Genomic DNA, 19,128 nt, shown 5'->3' on the forward strand with positions numbered 1-19,128 from the left:
CTTTTATGAAGTGCTGAGGATGTCTGTGGCCAAGTCCTTTCTGCAGCTGAATATGGCACTCTTCTGATTTCTCCCTCCCTGACCCCCATGGTAAACTTGTAGAGAGGTACTTAATGAAACCATGTGCCGGTGAGATAGAAATGAATCAAATGATAAGTGAGTCCAAAGTACCCATTCTCATAAGAGGGTTTGCTTACTGTGTCTCTGCCTTAGCTACTCATCTGGGTTTGCCTTATAACCTGGAAGCGTACTCAGAATAGTGACTCACAGAGGGGAACATCGGGTGGGCTCCCCTGAGCAAGGATTCTTACACAGTATAAACATTTTTGGGTGAAAAAATGAAACAAGTTGTTCAATTTTAATTGATAAAAAAGCATGCTATTTAGGGAAAAAAAGATTGTAATCTCATTGGGGCAGGAAGTTGTTTTTGGGAGGGGTTATGCTATTATGTAAAGCTCTGGGAACTTGGCAGTATTATACAATGAAATACAACACTAGAACTTGAGATCACCTAATAAAACTGATGGCCAGTGGATTCAGGACTGAGGAAAAGAGTTTCTTTTTTCTCACAATGTGCATCTAATTTGTGTAATTTGCTGCCCCTTGCTCAAATGGCTTTGAAAGGGGAATTAGACAAAATCAAACTCTATCCTTGGCTGATTCTGCACACGTTGGATAACGCACTTTCAATGCACTTTATCAATCGTTTGAGGTGGATTTTTTGTTCCGCACACAAAAAAATCCATTCCAAATGATCTATAAAGAGGATTGGAAGTGCATTATCTGATGTGTGCGGAATCACTCCGTGGCTTCTAGCCATGAGAGCTAAACAGAACACCCACTTATGGATGTAGTCCCTTGGAGAGGGGCCATGACTCCGTGGCAGAGCATTTACTTTGCATGCAGAAGGTCCCAGGTGCAGTCTCTGGTTAGGGGAGCAATCTGAAGCAGGTCTACCCATTTTATTAAATGGGACTTACTTCCAGGAAAGTGTTCTCAGGATTACAGCCTAAAAAGATCAAGTAATAGGTGACCTGAAAGATCTCTGCCTGAGACCCTGGAGAGCCACTATCAATCAGAGCAGATAATGCTGATCTTGATAGACCGATAGGCTGGTTCAGTATAAGGCAGCTTCATGTGTTCAGCTATCAACATACTCCTGAATACTAGTCACTGGTGGTATCAAACTGAAGGACAAACAGTGCACGTGAGAAGGATTTTGCCTTCATGGCCTGCTTGTGGGATTCCCAGAAGCTTTTAGTTTCATATTAAAGTTAGGAAGCCTCTGGTTCAAATCACCAGTTTACCAAATTACCATTTTACCACGAATCGTACTGGGTGGTAACCGTGGGCCAGTCACTATCTCAGAGCATTGTAATGAGAATAAAATGAGAGGAAGGGAAGAGAGCATGTATGCTGCTTGGAACTCCTTTGGAAAAGGGAGGGATACAAACCTTTGAGATAAATAAATCTCCGTCATTCATTGGGGGAAATTAGCTAGATCTTTCTTTGAATCAGGAGTCTTCTGATACTCTTCAAAAAAATATTGAGAACATGGTTGGCTATTGGGATTCTCAGGGCCCAATGAACTTCCACATCGGCTGCTTTTTCTCCAGATCCCCTCAACTACTTATTTATAACTAGCAACAGAGCCCCTTGTGGGAAAAAATACAACAGGCTCTAGAAAACTGATTTAGCAGGGCTCTTTGGGGGTCTTGGGAGGACGGTGCCTCCATGCCGGGCTTCTCTGCTGCCTCCATGGCCTGCATCGGGCAGCTCCGGAGGCTGGAAGTGCTGCCAGGGGTGGTTAGGGCCCTGGAGTGCTCCTGCGCCCCACAGCTACCCAATTCGACACTGCAGCTGGCTGCAGAGGCCGGGAGCGCTGCAGGGGCAGGGATGGTGGCAAGGGCCCCAGCGTGCTCCAGAGCCCTGAAGTTGCCTGCAGAGTGGGGAGCACTGCAGGGGGAGGGAGCAAGAGCCCTGACATACTCCTGCACCCTGCATCTGGCTGCAGAGGAAGGGAGCACTGCTGGGGGCGTGGGTAGCAAGGGCCCTGTCGCACTCCACACCCTGCAGTTGGCTGCAGAGTGGGGAGCGCGGGGTGGCGGCGGCAAGGGACTTGGTGCACTCCTGTGCCCCACAGCCGTCTGATTCAGCCATGATTGGGGCCAAATTGGACACCTTCAGAGGCGAGCTGTGGTGGGGGGAAGGGAGAGCTGGCATCTGCTAGTCCAGCCCTGTAAAAGAATAGGAAGTAGACTTGGCCTCCGGGAGTATGGAGGCCAGGTCTACCAGCCCAGCAAAGGAATAGGTGGTAAACCTGGCCTCTGCAGGTCTAGCACCCCAGTCTACCACCCTGGTAATACTACAGATGGTAGAACTGGCCTCCAGGAATACAGAGGCCAGGTCTACCCACCTGGTAGAGCCATGGCAGGTAGACCTAGCCTCCACAGGTCCAGAAGCTAGGTCTACTAGGCCAGCTGAGGAAGGGAAAGGTAGACTTGGTCTCTGAGGCTGTGGAGGCCAAGTCTACCACCCCAGCAATACTATGGGTGGTAGGCCTAGCCTCCAGGAATAAAGAGGCCACATCTACCCAGATATTAAAACTATGGGAGATAGACCTGGTCTCTGTGGGCCCAGAGGCCAGGTCTACCAGTCCAGCCAAGTAAGGAGAAGGTAGACCTGGTCTTTAAGGGAACAGCCTAGGTCTACCCAGTGGTGAATCATCTTGAACACGCTTACTTTTTTATGTGGCAAGATGTGCTTAAGAATTCTGGGCAGAAAACCCATGTTCAGAATTGTCTACTCTATTGTAATAATGTCACCATTTATATTTAAAGTCGAACCTTGAACAATCCTGGTGGTTTCCTATCCTAGCCTGCTTTATTCCAACAATGCTGTAGCATCAGGTGCTCTTTGACAATTTAGAGGCCAATTATTCCTATAATATGAATGGACCAGAATCACAAATAAGTTCTCTGCCAGTCCTCCAGACTCTGACAGGCTACCATTATGCCCCCCTTTCCTGTTTCACTGGGACACCATCCTTAATGTACTCTGTTTCTTCTCATATAAAGAGTAAATAAGCTCTGCTATGAGCTGGATAGCCCAGGCAATCCTGATCTCGTCAGAACTCTGAAGCAGGGTTGACCTTGGTTAGTAATTAGATGGCAAGACCAAGGTTGCAGAGGCAGGCAATGGCAAACCGCCTCTGTTCATCTCTTGCCTTGAAACCCCCACCAGTGGCTGCCATAAGTCAGCTATGACTTGAAGGTACTTTCCATCACCAAATAAGCTCTAAGCTTAGTGAGGCATGTGGATGAAAAGTTTTATTCCTGACCTTCCCTAACATTGTCACCCACATTCTTTCCTCTCTGCTGCTGCCTAGTCCCCTGTCCCCATCTCTCCCCCCATTTGATCTATAAGAACTTCCAAGGATCCTCGTTGGATTTTCACACTTAACATCTCACAAGCTGCCTCCATTCGATTATCTCCCCAGCAGGGAAGCAACTATGAGAATTCATGCATCCCACAGAAATGTCCTCCTTTCCTAATCCAGAGGCCTTAATCGCCTGGACATGTCCGTCTAAACGTGAGTGTCCCTGTCTTTTTTTTTTTTTTTAAGGGAGGAGGATGTGTCTTTCAGGGAGAAAATCCCCCACTGGCACACAAGGCTGAGGTGAAAATGAGATGCAGCTGTCTTGTCAGGCCCAGTGAGAGCTGCTGATTTCACGCTTCTGGACGCAGTAACTGGATTCTCAAACATCCACATGGATATGCATACCACTCCACTCCCAGCTCAACTTTATGCCCTTTTATGGCTCAACTAGAAACAAAGCCTGTTGGGAGAAAAAATACAAGAGACTCTAGAAAACGGATGTGGCAGGCCCCTACTAGTGGGGAGCACTGCTGGTGTGTGTGTGCAAATGTCCTGGTGCGCTCACGCGCAGGGCAGCCGCCACATTTGGTCCTACTGGGGTCAAATTGGGTGGCTGCAGAGGCATTGAATGCTGGGGGGGGGGCAGCAAGCAACCTGGTACACTGCTGCACCAGCCAGCCACCCAATTTGGTCCCATTGGGGCCAAATCGGGTGGCTGAAGAGGCAGGGAGCTCTGTGGGGTGGGGCAAACAACCTGGCACGCTCCTGCGCCTGGCAGCCACCCGATTGGACCACACTGGGGCCCAATTGGGTGGCTGCAGAGGTGGGAAATGCTGTCGGGGGGCAGCAAATGCCCTGGTACGCTTCTGGGTACGCTCACGTGCATGCTCCTGAACACCGCAGTGGCCCAATTCAGGCCTGGATCAAGCCACTGTGGAACATGGCAGTGCTCCTGTGCTCTGCAGTGGGCTGGATTCAGGCTGAATCGGGCTGCTGTAGAGTGCAACAGGACTCCCGTGCGCCGCAGTGGCCCAATCTGGCACAAACTGGGTCAGATTCAGGGGCAAATCAGGCCTGAATCGGGCCAGATTAGGCCCGAATCAAGCTGGATTCAGGCCAAATTGGGCTGGATTTAGCCCCCTGCAAAGTGCGGGAGTGCTCCCAGGGGCAGCTTCCACCCTACGTGATGTCACTTCCTGGAAGTGCCATTATCACGCAGGGCGGATGTATGCCTTCATGCGGGCCAGGGGGCATAGGAAGGTGAGTACCAGGTCCTCTGTAAAGTTGCTAGGGGGACCTGGCAACCCTACAGGGAGCACTGTCGGGGGAAGTGGTGGCAAGTGCCATGGCACACTCCTGCACCATGCAGCCACACGATTTGGCCCCACTGGGGCCAAATTGGGTGGTGGTGCACAGAAGCACGGCCAGCTGAACGTGGATGGGAGAGATGCAGCTGCCTCCTCAGCAAGCCCTGTTGCCGAGGGCTCACCTCTTTCTCCGCTAGGGTCATGCCACTGTGCCTGCGTTCTGGGAAAAGAGATGAGTCGTCTGGAACACATTTTGCCTTTTATAGATATAGACGGCAGGCTTGCAGAGCTGCATGTGGCCTCTTCCCCATGTTCTGACCACAGTTTAAATTTCTGCCAAGCAGGGAGGACACCCCTCCCCTGTTTAGCTGGGAGCCAAAACAAAGCATTAATTGCTGGAGAGATCATCTTTGCAGCAGACTCCTAGGATGAGAAGGGACAGTGGGCTTCCTTAGTAAAGCCACTCAGTAGGAAAAATAAGCACTTTATACAGAATTGCAGTGAAACATAAGCGAGTTTACACCAGAGCAAAACAAGCTTAAGACAAGGGGGTGGACAAGATATTTAAGGAGCAGCCATGTGCAATATTTAAAAGTAGATCCTTTTCCCTTTTGGAAATGGGAAATACCTGTAAGAACTGGATGTCAGGACTGGCCCAGATTCAGCCTCCATTCAGGTCTCCTCCCCCTGGCCTCAGTCCTTGTGCCTTTTCTCTTCTGTATCTTGAGACTCAAGAACGGGGGAAGACTAGAATAACTTTAGGGCAGGCTCAGTGTTGGATCACACACACTTTGCATGTAGATGGCCTCAAGTTACTGGCATCCCCACTTAAAAGGATTTCAGATAGCAGGAACCCTGGAGAGCTGATGGGGACTGGAGTAGCTGAGCTAGGTGGCCCAATAGTCTGACTTGGAATAAGGTAGCTTTATATGTTCAGCCAAGCTCCACATCCTTCCTGTCAACCGCCCACTGGTTCCTCCCGACCAAGTCTAGTTTTTGGCTTGTGTGGCTTCCCAGCCTTGTTCCAGGTATTTCTGTCTCTCAGCTGCTTGCTCCCCTCTTCCTTTCTCCTTGCCTACTTATTCCTCCTTCCCTTCCCTTCCACTTGCCTATCCTCGTTTCAGACCCTTCCTGGCCACTTTCTCAATCCTGATGCAGGCATACAACAGACCTGGCTGTGGATCTGTCTTGTACTCCATCTGCCTCTGATATGTATTCAGACTCTTGTTTCAGATTCCCTCTGCCTGGCTGCCTGTGGCATAGCATTGACAATGGGAAAATGCAGACAGGGTTGTATGAAAATCAAATAACACAAAGAAACCAGGTAGTAAAGGATTTATATTTATATCCTGATGTGCTCCTCAGTAATTTTCTAATTAAAAATAATAAGTAATATACACTGTTTTTCAAAACTGTACAAAGAACGAAGTTAAACAGATGCCTCCCGGCGAGAATAATTTCATCAGCTGGTGTAAAACAGCCAATGCAGCAGTTTTCCGGGTGGACAGGTGTCAGGCAAAAGATGGCATTGGTTCCTCCTCAAGCCATCTCGGATTCTACCCGGGAGAAAGGAATATCCCAAGACATAAAATGATGAGTGTAGCTTCTTTCAACACAGTGATCTTTGGAAGATCCAAGGTAAGGATCCACTTAGGCTGGAAGATGGACCCCAACCATCCTCTTGACTCTGAATCTGTTCTCAGCTGTTGAAAAAGATACAGACAGTATTAACTGCACTTATATCTATCCAGAGGGAAAAATGCTACACAGCATGGACTGTCCATCATAAAAAAAAAACGGAGAAAGCAGGTGCACTTATGGCACGGTACTCAAACTCTGCCAATGAAAAAGTTCAGAGACAGAAAGGGGTGGAGATTCTCCACATACAGGAATACATACACAAGAAACCCAAGCACAACACGATAGCAAGATTCACACACTGGGGGTGATGACTAGGATGGTATCCATCACGCCCTCCTCCCCTTGCAAGGAATGAAAACCTGGTGTGTGTGTGTGTGGGGGGGAAGCAAGGAAGGAGAACACAAACCCATCTGGGTGATGCATCGCACTGAAAACTGCGCCCTGCATTAAAAATTCACCAGCCAGTGAATTTTCAAGGGATTTGTAGTAATTAGATGACAAAATGCTGGCAAATCTCAAGCTTGCCGAAGATGTTACTCAGGGGTCAAAGACTCGACACTTTTGGCTGGGTAATTTGTAAGTGTCAATCACGCTCAGCCAGCAGAGAGAAGGCAAAGCTCTAGCGGCTGAATTCTAACTAAGTCCAATGCTCTCGGCCTTCAGCCACCCTGACTCCTCTCCTCCCTCCCCGCCTCTCATAATAACTTCATATGCTTGCATGCAAATGCAGTGTTCATTTATTTATAGACTGCCCCATCCTGAAGGCCCAGGGTGAGCAAAAGTTATTTAAAACACACGCACACGTAGATTTGGTTTTCCCATCTCAAAGAGATTACAGGGCTAGAAAAAGGACAGAGAAGGATGACAGGATCGAGGAATTGGAGCGCCTGACCTAGGAAGAAAGGCTGAAGCACTTGGTCAGTTTTAGTATAGGAAGCTGAAGACTGAGGTAGCCATGGGGATCACGGTGATGGGTGGGAGAAGTTTATATAATTTAGGAGAGTTTAGGATTAGTGGATAGAGAGATTTAGTTTTCCCCTCTCTAGGAGTCATCTGGTCAAAGTGAATAGCAGCTGGTTTAGGACAGTCAAGAGTCAAATAATGTATGATATACTTGTGAAACATGGCCAGAAGAAGTGATAATGGCCACTGGCTTAAATTGCTTTAAAATATTTATATATTAGATGAATGCATAATCTATTGGCCATGATAGCTAAATGGAAACTCCACATTCTGAAAGTGTGTATCTCCACATATCAGACAACATGAAAGGAGCATTTGCCTTCATGCATTGATTGTCAACTTCCCAGAGATACCTGGCCAGCTTTGAGCGGAAACAGAAAGCTGGGCTAGATGGGTCTTTGGTGAGACCCTGTGGGATAGGTGTTCTAATTCCTGGCAAGATTTGGGACGATGGCCCCCTTTCATTTGCTCTTGAAACAGAAAATACATATGAATGTGAGATGTCCGGCTGGCAGTTACTTAAATTCTATTGTATGAAGACAGTTATTTTATTTTTATTTTAATATATAACCTTTATGAAAATCTAAAGACCTGATTCAATGAAATCAAATCTCAAACCAAATAAAAGATACCATTTGCCCAAATCCTTACCCTCTGCTAACAAAAACCTCAACCCCTGAAACTCTGCCCCCCAAAGGATATCTCTGAACATTTCTGAACAGTGACCGTGGGTGGCGGAGAGCTCCACAGATGGCACCCAGACTGCCCTGAGGTTGTCTTGAAGCCGCATGGATGGCATTGAGAAACACTCTTAGACAATCTACAAGAGTGTGATGTGACATTAAGGGAGAAGGCAGTTGGTTACCACTTAAAATAACAGCTCTTCTAGCCCAAGCGTCAGTTTTCCCAGCAGGAATCTCACAGGGATGTTGGGACAAATTAGGGAAAGCAGGACAACCCAGAATACGCATCTCAAAAATGAATGCGGATTGACCCAACAGGAGAAAAAAAACCCTATCCTCACATGGTTCCTCTGTACCCTGTGGTTCTCCTCCTTAAAACAGGGCTGCCCTCCTTTTTCGTCATGACCTCAACTAGAAGGATTACAGGATTCACAATTTTTTTTCAGGTGAAGATGGCTCCTTGACAGTTTTGGAAAGTGTCTGGCAGGATGCAACCAACACATCTTTGAAGGTCAACACTATCATGTCTTATACATGAGCATCCAGGAACATTTAGCTGGTAGCTACGGGGAACCAGAATATTGTATCAGACCTATTGTTGGTTTGATGCAGCCATGGCAATCTCTATGGAATTCAGGTTCTAGACCAAGAATTTGCCCCGATGAGTGACAGAGTCTTCTCTGTTGTGGCACCACACCTATGGAAAACCCTCCTTAGAAATACTCATTTGACACTTACAAATTGTCATTTTGTAGCTATGATTAGTTAAAAAAGAACTTGCAGATGATCTGGGGATAAAAAAGGCCCTGAAAACATCGAGGCAGTATGTTCTCATTTTCTGTCTTTCATTGCTGTAACTAAATGCAAAATTTCAAGTAGTCTGTGTCCTTGCCCCAAATGAGCCAGCGTTGCAAAGGCCCCTGCTGATCTAAGTGTTCCTCTCATTCATCTTTGCTCTCTCTCTTGCACAAGACCCTTTAATTTCAGATGTCTTTACATAGGAGAAGTATCATGCTGTACTTGCCCTCTCCCCATGTGTGCAAACCAACCATTTTGTCCCCCCCCTTTAATTTTCCAGTTTCAGTGGATGACTGAGAATTTCCCCACTGAGGATGCAGCTGGATTGTCTGTACTCAGCTTAGGTGGTAGAGACAGCCAGGAAGAAGTTAACTAGGACCCTAGCCGCCAACGGGAAGCCCCTGCGAAGGCTGCTAAGCTGTCAGCCTGCCAGCCCTGCTCTCTCCTCCGTCTGTTAACAGAGATGCCTATTATTTTGCTGGCACCCTGGCCCTGGTTTGCATATTTCACCGATTCAGGTCACATCGCGTACACACGCATGCCGTAGCCAACGTCTGTTGATATTCTCGGTCTCTCGCCCAGCTCCAGTTTGAGGTGAAAGCCTTCCTTATTAGCCAATTTGGATGCCCATTTACTGTGAATTACTCAGCCTGATTATTATTCATGAATGGATAAATCTGAAATCTCAGCTCCCTGCTATGCCATTTCTCTCTCTCTCCCCCCCGAATGAATATATTTAAAGAAAAACAGGAGGCAGTATGTAGCACTGCTTATTCCCAGATAGACAAATGGGCTGTTGCCACAGAAAGGATCCTTTCCCTTCCTTTCCAACCAGGATGTTTACTCTATGAATCTGATACTTGAAAGGGCACAAAATGTTCCCTCCAGGTAGGAGAAGTGCCATGACAAACAGTAAGCTTACTCTTGACAAGGAGCTCCTCACCATAAAACCAAGTTTGGAACTGAAGAGAGAGTCTGCACTTGGTATCTTCCAGCAATCAGTCTGTGAATCACAGTAAACCACTTTGAACATTAGATAAAGCAGGGTATAAACAAAGATAGTGCTTGTTTGAACCTTATTTTTTTAAATGAGGCTGCTTCGCGATGCTAACAATATTCTAGGCTTGTAGTATCTTTTTTTGGGGGGGGGAGAATGTTTGCTTTGAATGCTTAACTTCTGGTTAACAGTTTTGTGTAGCCTGAAAGCTCATTTCTCTTTAAACAGAATGCAGCAATGTATCTTGTCTTGGGGGCCAGAAGTTCTGGAACAAACTATCTGTGTAGCACTTTTCCTATGCACTATTCACATCCATTATCCTAACATTACAGATCAGGAACTGAGGCCAAAAGTCTAGCTAGTTCTGAAATGGGGTTGCATCCCAGCTGCAAATGGCTAGCCTAGGAAGCCCCCAGGACTGCCCATTGGGTTTTTCTATTGCAGATGCTCTCACTTCTCAAGTTTAAGGACATCTTAAGTTGACACCACCACCCTATTTAAACAATAAAGGAATTCCAGGGAGTTCCAGCCACACTCACTTGCTAACTGCCTTTAAAGTTTAAAGATCATCACCATGTTTCAATATGGTATTGAAACTGTGAGTATCTCTACACAAAACATCTAACACATGAAGAACACATGTCAGGAGATGTAATGTTAGTTGGGAAAGGTAGTTTAAAAAGGCAGAGCCGGTGGCAGGACAAAGGCGTTTCTATTCATTGGAGCTGTGTGAAGGGGCTGTGAAATGCAAGAAGGGAAACAAAAGCCTATTACAACATCTCCAGGTCCAAGCCCAGTTCTGGAAGGCAGCTCCAGCCCATTTCCATTCCTTGCTGCCCTCTAGTTGTGATCCCTCACAGTTTGACACTGGAGAGGTGAAATTGACAGAGCCTTCATGGAGGTGAAGATGAAATTATCAAACCCTCTGAGAGCGATCTCTGCAGGCTCTGTCTTTTTAAATTATGCTTCCCGGCTAACATTGCATCTCCCTACACTTGACGAACACGTGCCGAGGCGTCTCGTGTCCACCAGAGCTAAAACTTTTTGCTATCATTTATAATCAGTAAACTTGAGATACACCTTTAATCTCAACCTGCGAGATGGAGCATATTTTTAAACTTTTTAACATGTATGTTCCTCTTTCTCTTCTCCACTCCCGATCTCTTTCTGTCTTTCATGTCTTTCACAGGACATGTCTTTCCTATAGACATGTTGATTCAACAGTCATTCCTTCTCCCTAAGGAACTCTGGAGACTGTAGCACTTTGTCTTAGTCAGGCTGAGGATTTCTAACTGAAAACTCTTAGCACCCTCAACACTGACCCTAATCGAAACACCTTCATTATGCACAGTACGATCTTCATCTAGAAGGGTTGGGTTAGGTGTACATCCATTATGGCTATAGCTCCAGGGCTAGGGGGTGACCTTGCTAGAACATCTATTTGAGTACATCCATCATGATCTTTGGTACCATGGACAATAAATTTGGAGCCTGAAGCCATGGGATCAGTTTATTCTTTGGCTTCTCCTATTTGCTTTTAGCAAATGTTTATTGCTCGAATACAAAGATTATCAGTAAATACATTACTGACTCTTATTGTAAACCTCTCTAGCAGGATATAAATGTTTCAAATGAAATAAACAGGCTAGTAAAAGTGAAGGCGTCAATCATGCAGAACTCATCTAGAAAAATGGGGAACTGTTTGCACCGCTTCAGCATCAACAACTTTACAAAACAAAGAAAAGGCTGAACCTGCAAATGTTCATGTTGCTTAAAAGGACTTAATTAAGAAATTAATTTCTGTCCATTTCCCACCATTAGCAAATTGACTTGCAAATTCTCAGCAAATTCAATCTGATCAGAATATTTTAGGGTGGAGAAAACATTTAAAATACATTAATCAGGAAGGATTTAATTCCTTTTAAGCAGAGAAACTTTACTTCAACAGTGGCCTCTGTGTCCAGGAACAAACACTTGCTAAAACAACAATGTCAAAGGAATTCCTTTAAAATATAATTTTAAAGAAAAAAGACATCCTCTCCCCCATTCTTGTGAAGGAGATATGCATCATTACGGGAAAACAGAAAAAAAAAAGTCTTCATTAAGATGGAGAAAGAAAAACTCAAATGACTGTTTGGATGTGGGGGGTGGGGGTGGGAATCAAAGGGTTAAATTAATTTTCATAAAAATGTAAACTTCAGAAGGTTCTCTGTTCTCTTCCCACTCCCCCCTCCCTTCCCCAACCTCTGGTGCTTTTGAACGTCTGACTGGCAAGCATTTCATATTTCAATCTCAGCAGAACAAATTGAATTAGATGTTGAAACCAAGCACGGCTCTGTTCTCGAAAGCCTACCTGTTTTGCTTGCACTAATCCTTTGCCTTGCCTTGCCGCTGCAAAGCGCAGAGAGGCTTGCAGCGAGAAATTCGCCCTGCTATGAAAGACAATGTTGGGGGGGAGGGCAGGAAGGAGGGAGGAAAAAGATACAAATTGCCTGTGGCAGAGATATGCTAAATGCTGTTCTGTATATTAATTCTGCTGTCTGTCTTGATAGTAGCACAGCCACGCTGACAGTATCCGGCTCCATGTTTAAATGAAAAACCACCAGTGTCCATTTATTTATTAATTATATTTTGAACACGTACATGGTTACCTCTTCACATTTTATCCTCACAGCAACCTTGTGAGGGAGGTCAGGCTGAGAGAGTGAGTGCACCAAAAGCAACCTTGGGAGCTCCAGGGCAGAATGGCATTTTGAACTCAGGGTTCCCTGGTCCCAGCCTTACACCCTTACTACTGACCCACACAGGCTCTTACAGCATTCAGTCTGCCCCCCTGACATGCTGTGTTGTCCATTTGCATATATTTTAAATCCACTGCATTGTGCTGTTAGGCCAAACAGGCCTTAGCATCCTAGTTTGATACTAACCACTATTTCACTCTGCCCCTTATGCTTCCAATCTGCCCATCTGGGATGCCAGGTGATCTGTCTGCATAGGCTTGCATATATTCCACACTCACTGCATTCTGCTAGGGGGCCAAACAGCTCGGCCACAGGGTCAGTCTATTGATAGCTTTCCAGTGTTCAAGGACTCCTCTCTGAAGTCCTTCTAGGTCCATCTGAAATGTAAAATGAAATGCTTTGACTGGCTTCCTGAAAAACACAAAGCCATTTGCTACACTGGACACTTAGCGGCTATTGTCCTATAAAAGAAGGGTGCTGGAAGAAGCAGCACTGTGCAGTAAGCCCCCGAGATCCCAAGTTGCCCATGTGGTGACAGAGGAAGGTACTGAATTAGGTACCAGACTGGAAACTGGTTTGTTTATTGAGAGTATGAGAGAGAACAGGAGGTTGGGTCAACTAGATTTATCCATGGAGTCTGTATCTGCAACCCTCTGGCTTAAACTGTCTGACATGACACCATGGTTGTTGTGGGTTTTCCGGGCTGTATTGCCGTGGTCTTGGCATTGTAGTTCCTGACGTTTCGCCAGCAGCTGTGGCTGGCATCTTCAGAGGTGTAGCACCAAAAGACAGAGATCTCTCAGTGTCACACCACACTATTATCCACACTGTGACACTGAGAGATCTCTGTCTTTTGGTGCTACACCTCTGAAGATGCCAGCCACAGCTGCTGGCGAAACGTCAGGAACTACAATGCCAAGACCACGGCAATACAGCCCGGAAAACCCACAACAACCGTCGTTCTCCGGCCGTGAAAGCCTTCGACAATACATGACACCATGCCTTAGAAGAACTGCATGCGGGTAAAGAAGCAGAGAAGAGAGCAGCTGCTGCATGCATATTCCACATTGCAAAAAATTAAACTGTGCACCCAGGCATCAAACTCCTACACTCTGCACCTTCTCTTCTTTTGCGCAAGTGTATTTTTAAAACTATACTGCATGATTTATTCTGGGTTTGCATGTTACAGAAAAGGCGCTGCTCAAGACACTACCCACAATCACTGGAAATCTAATCCATCCTTCTCTTTGGAGTCTGAGATTTTAACACGCATTGCCCATGCCCGTTTAAGTGTATCTTTGCATCCATAAAGTCCAGAAACTCGTTTTAAAAAATAAATACATAAAGCACACCGAGATTGCCTAGAAGCTGAATCCTGAACCAAGCACCAAACTCAACACACACCCAACTCTATTTGTTCTGGCTTGTGGAATGCATCCTGCAAAGTGACGGACTTATAACTGCATTCATTCATTCAGACTTATGCAGCCTCTTGTGGCTCAAAACCCAGATTTGTCCATGGCTCTGATGATAAGGCATTTTGCTCCCCTGAACTTTCCAGCCACCCTGGAAACTCAGAATCTTTCCTCTGGCATCTGCTCCTGGAGCTTACTGCTGGCCTTAGTCAAGATTGGCTGCTTCCCTCCTCCTCCTCCTCCTCCCCTTCCCATCCAAGCTGCGCTCTCTGGAGGAAAATGTCAATGGCAGAGGCACCCTGAAATTAGAGCTCTTCTAGAGGGACACAATGCGCTGCCAGACCCTGTGCTTATTCCAGAGGCACGGTGGGAAGCAGGCAGTTACTTAACCTGCCAGGGATTAGCCCTGCCATCATGCAGACATCTTCCCTTTCATCAGGAGAGCCCCGGCAGCGGCACTGAGCCTGCCTGTCTTGCGCGCAGCCGCCAAGGAGGCAGGTGTATTAGAAAGGTGATTGGCCAGCTGTGCACCCAGATGGAGCCTGAGCTGCCACTCGAGAGGCTGCCATCGCCAAGGAGTTGACAAAAGCCCAATAATCTGTAGGGTTATGGCCGTCCCACTGTTCAGTGCATTGGCGAGGGGGATAAGAACAATAGGCCAGCCTCGGCGAAGGGAGAAGCAGCCACGCTCTCGGCTAATGCAGCGCAGACCCAGAGCAGACACACACAATTGCGAGCTGTGCGACTATCTTCTGTGTGGATCAATGAGGGCACCTCTGTGGCTCAGAGGGGAAAGCCAGGAAACGTGCTTTTCAGGCAATGGAAGCCACAGGCAAAACAATCCAGAGGGGCAGGAACCAGAGCAAAGGGACAAATATCTTATAGCAGCCAGATGAATGCAGAAGGGGGGTGGCAACAAGATGCAGGCAATGCACCCCTGCCCCCAAGGCCTAGTTTCAGGCTGCTTCCACACTGAGACACATTACAATCCTTAACCTTCGTTTCTTAAGGACATCATTTGCTTCCTTGCTGTCTTGGTGCAGCCAGTGTGCACGCGCCCTGCTTGATGAATCTTGTTCACAGTCTGTAAAGCACTTTCTTCTCCTTCGCCCAGAACAAACTATCTCTTCTGTCAATTTTGTGTTTTGATTTAAAAAAAAAATGTGCCAATTTCTGCCTCTGGTTTCCAAAATATTGTTCCTTTTGTACTTTGCTGGTTTTAAGAGGAAAGCCTTAGAAAGATGCTCCACGGGCTGAGTTTTTGCTGAGGTGGGTAAAACCTTGCATTGGGGCTGGAAGACTTCAGGTTGCAGAGGGTGCGGGTCTTGGGATTAACAGTGTCCTAAATAGGATTATACCCTTCTCAGTACATGTCTCGACATGGGGGCATCCACCAGTAGTCCAAAGTGGTACAGTGCAGACAAAGGTGTATCAGGATCACAAAACAGGTGAGCACAGAGGTGAAGGGGACAGCTCCACATTTTTGTGGGCTTCTTGGTACCAGTCTCTCAGCAAGCCCCCCACCCCCCAATTGACTTCTTCTTCCTTTGCTCTTGTGACAGGCACTTCTTGTCGAAGAGGTGGATGCCAGGGAGAGAAATAGAAGGGGTTCCCCCTCTGGACGTTCTCTCCCATCTCACTTCCCTCCCTTTTTATGCAGCCAAGGCCAATCAGTCCGTCTTTGGGGCATATGGGTTCTACTAAACAAATAATAAAAACAAGAGAGTGCTTATACTCCGTTCTTCTAGGCAGGTTAGTGCCCACTTATATCGGTGAACAAAGTCAGCAATATTATTATCCCTGCTATACAGCCAGGGAACTACAGCTGAGAGGAACAGCTATTGAGCTATGGCAGTAGTGGGATTTGAACTACCAGACTGCTGATTTGCAGCTGGACCACATGAACACTATGCTACAGCAGCTCTCAATTTCAGCATTTGCAAGTCCGGGGGAGAGGGAGTTCAGGAGGAAGCATTATAAAAGGGGCCATATCATCACAGCCCAAAGATGCAGAAAGTAAAGGTGATGCCTTAAAGCAGAGTTCAGCACTTTTTTTTTGCCTATGGTGATCTGGGAGTGCTCCAGGCAACGGCCAGAGAAATAAGCAAGGATTTTACAGGAGTGGATATTAATGTAATAAAAATGGGGAGGGGGCACAAATACAAGGATCAAAGGATATATATACTAGGAGTTTGGGGGGGGATACAAGAGATGATTTAGGTGGGTGGCTGTTTTGGGCTGCAGTAGAACAGCAGGATTTGAGTTCAGTGGCACATTAAGAGACCAACAAGGTTTTCAGCTTTCAAGAGTGAGAGCTCACTTCTTCAGACAAGAGATAGAGGAAGAAGTAACAAGAGGAAGGGACTAAGAGGTATACAGAAGGAACTGGGGTGGTGGTGGTGGTGGACTAAAGTAATCATTAGTTTATAGTTGTCCCCCTAGAGTTTCTCCTCCCTTCCTGTGCCCCCCAGCCCAACACCTGCCCTGCAGATGGGGGCTGAATGATGGTTTTGGGAGAAAGCTTTTCCTCCTCTTCCCAACTCCAGATAAGATACTCCCAGTCATTCCCTTTCCCTAATCTAAGAGAAAAAAAAATCCCGACTGGTTAGTCTGGGCTTCCTAAAACCACAGGGGCTGCAGGGAACCCTCCTGCCACATTTTTTCCTGCTGGCAGGCATACCAGAGAAGCATGCTTTGTACCTCTTCCTCCTTCCTTGCAGTCAACAATGTGCTGTTGTGGCTCATTTTAGCACAGCCCAGGCCTGTAACCTTGGTGGAGGCTTACTGGTTCTGCCTGTCTTTTCCTCTCCTTCCACATACAGCTTCTCCTTCCCCATACAGCTCAGTTTGCCGTTGCACACTGGAGGTGGGGGGGGGGCGCAGCTGTAGGAACGAGAAGCCCCATACCTTCCTGTCAGTCAGCTGGGCTGCCCCAGTGGTCAATTTTGGCCTCCCTGACTCACTTCCTCCATGGCACTGGCTATAAGAAAAGAGGCACACCTTCGTTCCTTTCACTGGGAGGGTGAGAAGAAAGAACAGCTGGATAGAAAAGTGGGGGGGGAAGGGTGTCCTAAAGAGAAGATGTGGAGGGGGAAGGGGGAAAGGCAGCGGGGAAAGGAAAATTAAAAGGCTGTAATTCTGTGCTAAGCACAGGATACCTGAGCCGATTCCAGATGGCTAACGTTCACGCGGAACGTCGCGCCTCGTTGCGGGGAAAATGCGAAATATCGCGTTTCCTCGCGCGAGTTTTGCGCATCGTCACGCGATGTCGCGTAAAACTCACGCAAAGAAACGCGATATTTCGCATTTTCCCCGCAACGAGGCGCGACGTTCCGCGTGAACGTTAGCCATCTGGAATCGGCCCTGCTTTGCAACTCTGACTACTCTGAAGGACTGATAAAAGTCTTTTAATTGGCAAAGCAATTTCTAATTTTGTTCACTAGACCAACAGTAATGGTTTCTGTTATATAACCAAGTCTGGGGAATCCCCAGGACACACACTACTTCTTTTCCCTCCTTCTCTTGATAAACACATATACATATTAACACATGAAGTTGCCTTATACTGAATCAGACCATTGGTCCATAAAAGTCAGTAGTGTCTATTCAGATTGGTGGTAACTCTCCAGGGCTTCAGGTGGGGTCTGCGTGGGTTTCATTTCATCTACAATGTGAAACCAAATAGCTGCATCTCCCTTGCAGCAGTTTCAGCACTTCAAAAGGCATGAGGGGGCGGGGGCTGTGCAAGAGTGCCTCAGCCTGCCACATTGCACGTCTGATCAAGATCGGTCCTTGTGGCATTTTTAATTGCTTTAAAATGGTGGTGGCATCCCTGTGATGGACACAAAGATACTGTCAAGTTGTAGTTTGGCCTTCAGAGACCAAAGGCAAGGTCATGGAGAAAGTTCTGGACAGCTCCAAATAAACTGACTCACTAGATGGGGTTTGAATGATGTCAGAAAGCAGAAGGGAAACGGAGGCAGGTTTCTTGGGTGGGACAATGGCAGTAAAATAGTAACAGCTCTCTTTCACGCACTCTTCTCCACCATCAAATAAACAGAGATACTTCCACATACCTTTAGAATTTGTGTGTACTTGGCGGGGAAGTGACAATGATCTTAGCTGCCTCCCTCATCGTCCCCTTCTTCTTCTAGCTTCTCCAAGATTTCTTCTAGAACGGCTGACCGCTTCTTTTTCTTCTTTGCTGGGGAATCTGGGGGAAGGGCAAACAACAACGTTCAGGGAGGGGTGGGGGAAGGCAGTCTTGTCATCATGTGTCTGCAGTCCTGGCCAACCAGCAACAAGACACTCTCTCACCTGTGGCTCACAGAGGTATGCTTCTCCAAACCTGATCTAGAATGTCAAGATCCAGCATGGAAGTGGGATGCCTGGAACTGAATGCAGCATTCCAGGTATTTATGAGTATTTACAGGTACCTAATGCTGAGGCATTAAGCACCTTTCTCTCAAACATGTGGAAGACTGTGTTTGGCTACAATTGCACCGCATTTGCATGAAGACTGCTGACAGCCTGAGACTGATCCAAAGACCACCTACCTATAAAGCCTGGCTCTCTGGACTCAGTGCCTTAAAAATAATATACTCTACACCAAGACAAGTTGAATTTTGTGACACTGTACCAACCATGCCATTATGCAGGTTGTAGCCTGAATAACATCTTCTTGCTTATGCTGGTCATAGGGAGATGCAAAAATGCCATAAAAAGCAGGGAATGACCCTTTCCACCCTCCACCGCCTACTGCTGGAAATTTTAGCCACCTCTCTGGATTCTTTCATTGGGCATTGCCCATACATATCTTTTCTTTTCCAACTCATAAAAAGGACTAGAACCTTTAAAAAAAAACAACCCTGAAATTCTCTTGTGAAAGAAAGTAATCTTGCGAGAGCTCAGGAAGCCCTTTAGAGCATACACAGTTTGTCAACCTATTTTTAAGAAGGGTTTGTGCACTGAAAGAGGTCAGGAGGATTATCCACTCCAGGTCTATCAGCAGCAACAGCAGCAGTGAGTAAGGAAGGTGGGTAACAACGAAAGGTCTTGATCCACCTATGTTTGTGATTCACTAACACTTCCTGTATTCATGCATATCATTAATGCTGCAAATTGCTTTCAGCAAAAAAAGAAGCAGCAGCTTTTAACTAGTTCTGGAATAGCTTCCCAAGGCAGTATTCAAGTACTCCCTGGAA

General features: G+C 46.6%; 1 protein-coding gene across 1 annotated transcript in view; it reads right to left on the reverse strand.

The window, feature by feature from the left end:
- Positions 1-6,039: 6,039 nt before the first annotated feature.
- Positions 6,040-19,128, reverse strand: part of RBM19 (RNA binding motif protein 19) — a 125,613-nt gene continuing 112,524 nt past the window's right edge. Inside the window, exons 24-25 of the mRNA XM_054997032.1 lie at positions 18,001-18,137; positions 6,040-6,389 (exon numbers count right to left, since the gene is read on the reverse strand). Of these exons, the coding sequence (XP_054853007.1) occupies positions 18,043-18,137 (95 nt within the window). The 3' untranslated portion in view covers positions 6,040-6,389; positions 18,001-18,042. The remainder of the gene's footprint in view (positions 6,390-18,000; positions 18,138-19,128) is intronic.

The sequence above is a fragment of the Eublepharis macularius genome, chromosome 13 (assembly GCF_028583425.1).
Source record: "Eublepharis macularius isolate TG4126 chromosome 13, MPM_Emac_v1.0, whole genome shotgun sequence".
NCBI classification, from domain to species: domain Eukaryota; kingdom Metazoa; phylum Chordata; class Lepidosauria; order Squamata; family Eublepharidae; genus Eublepharis; species Eublepharis macularius.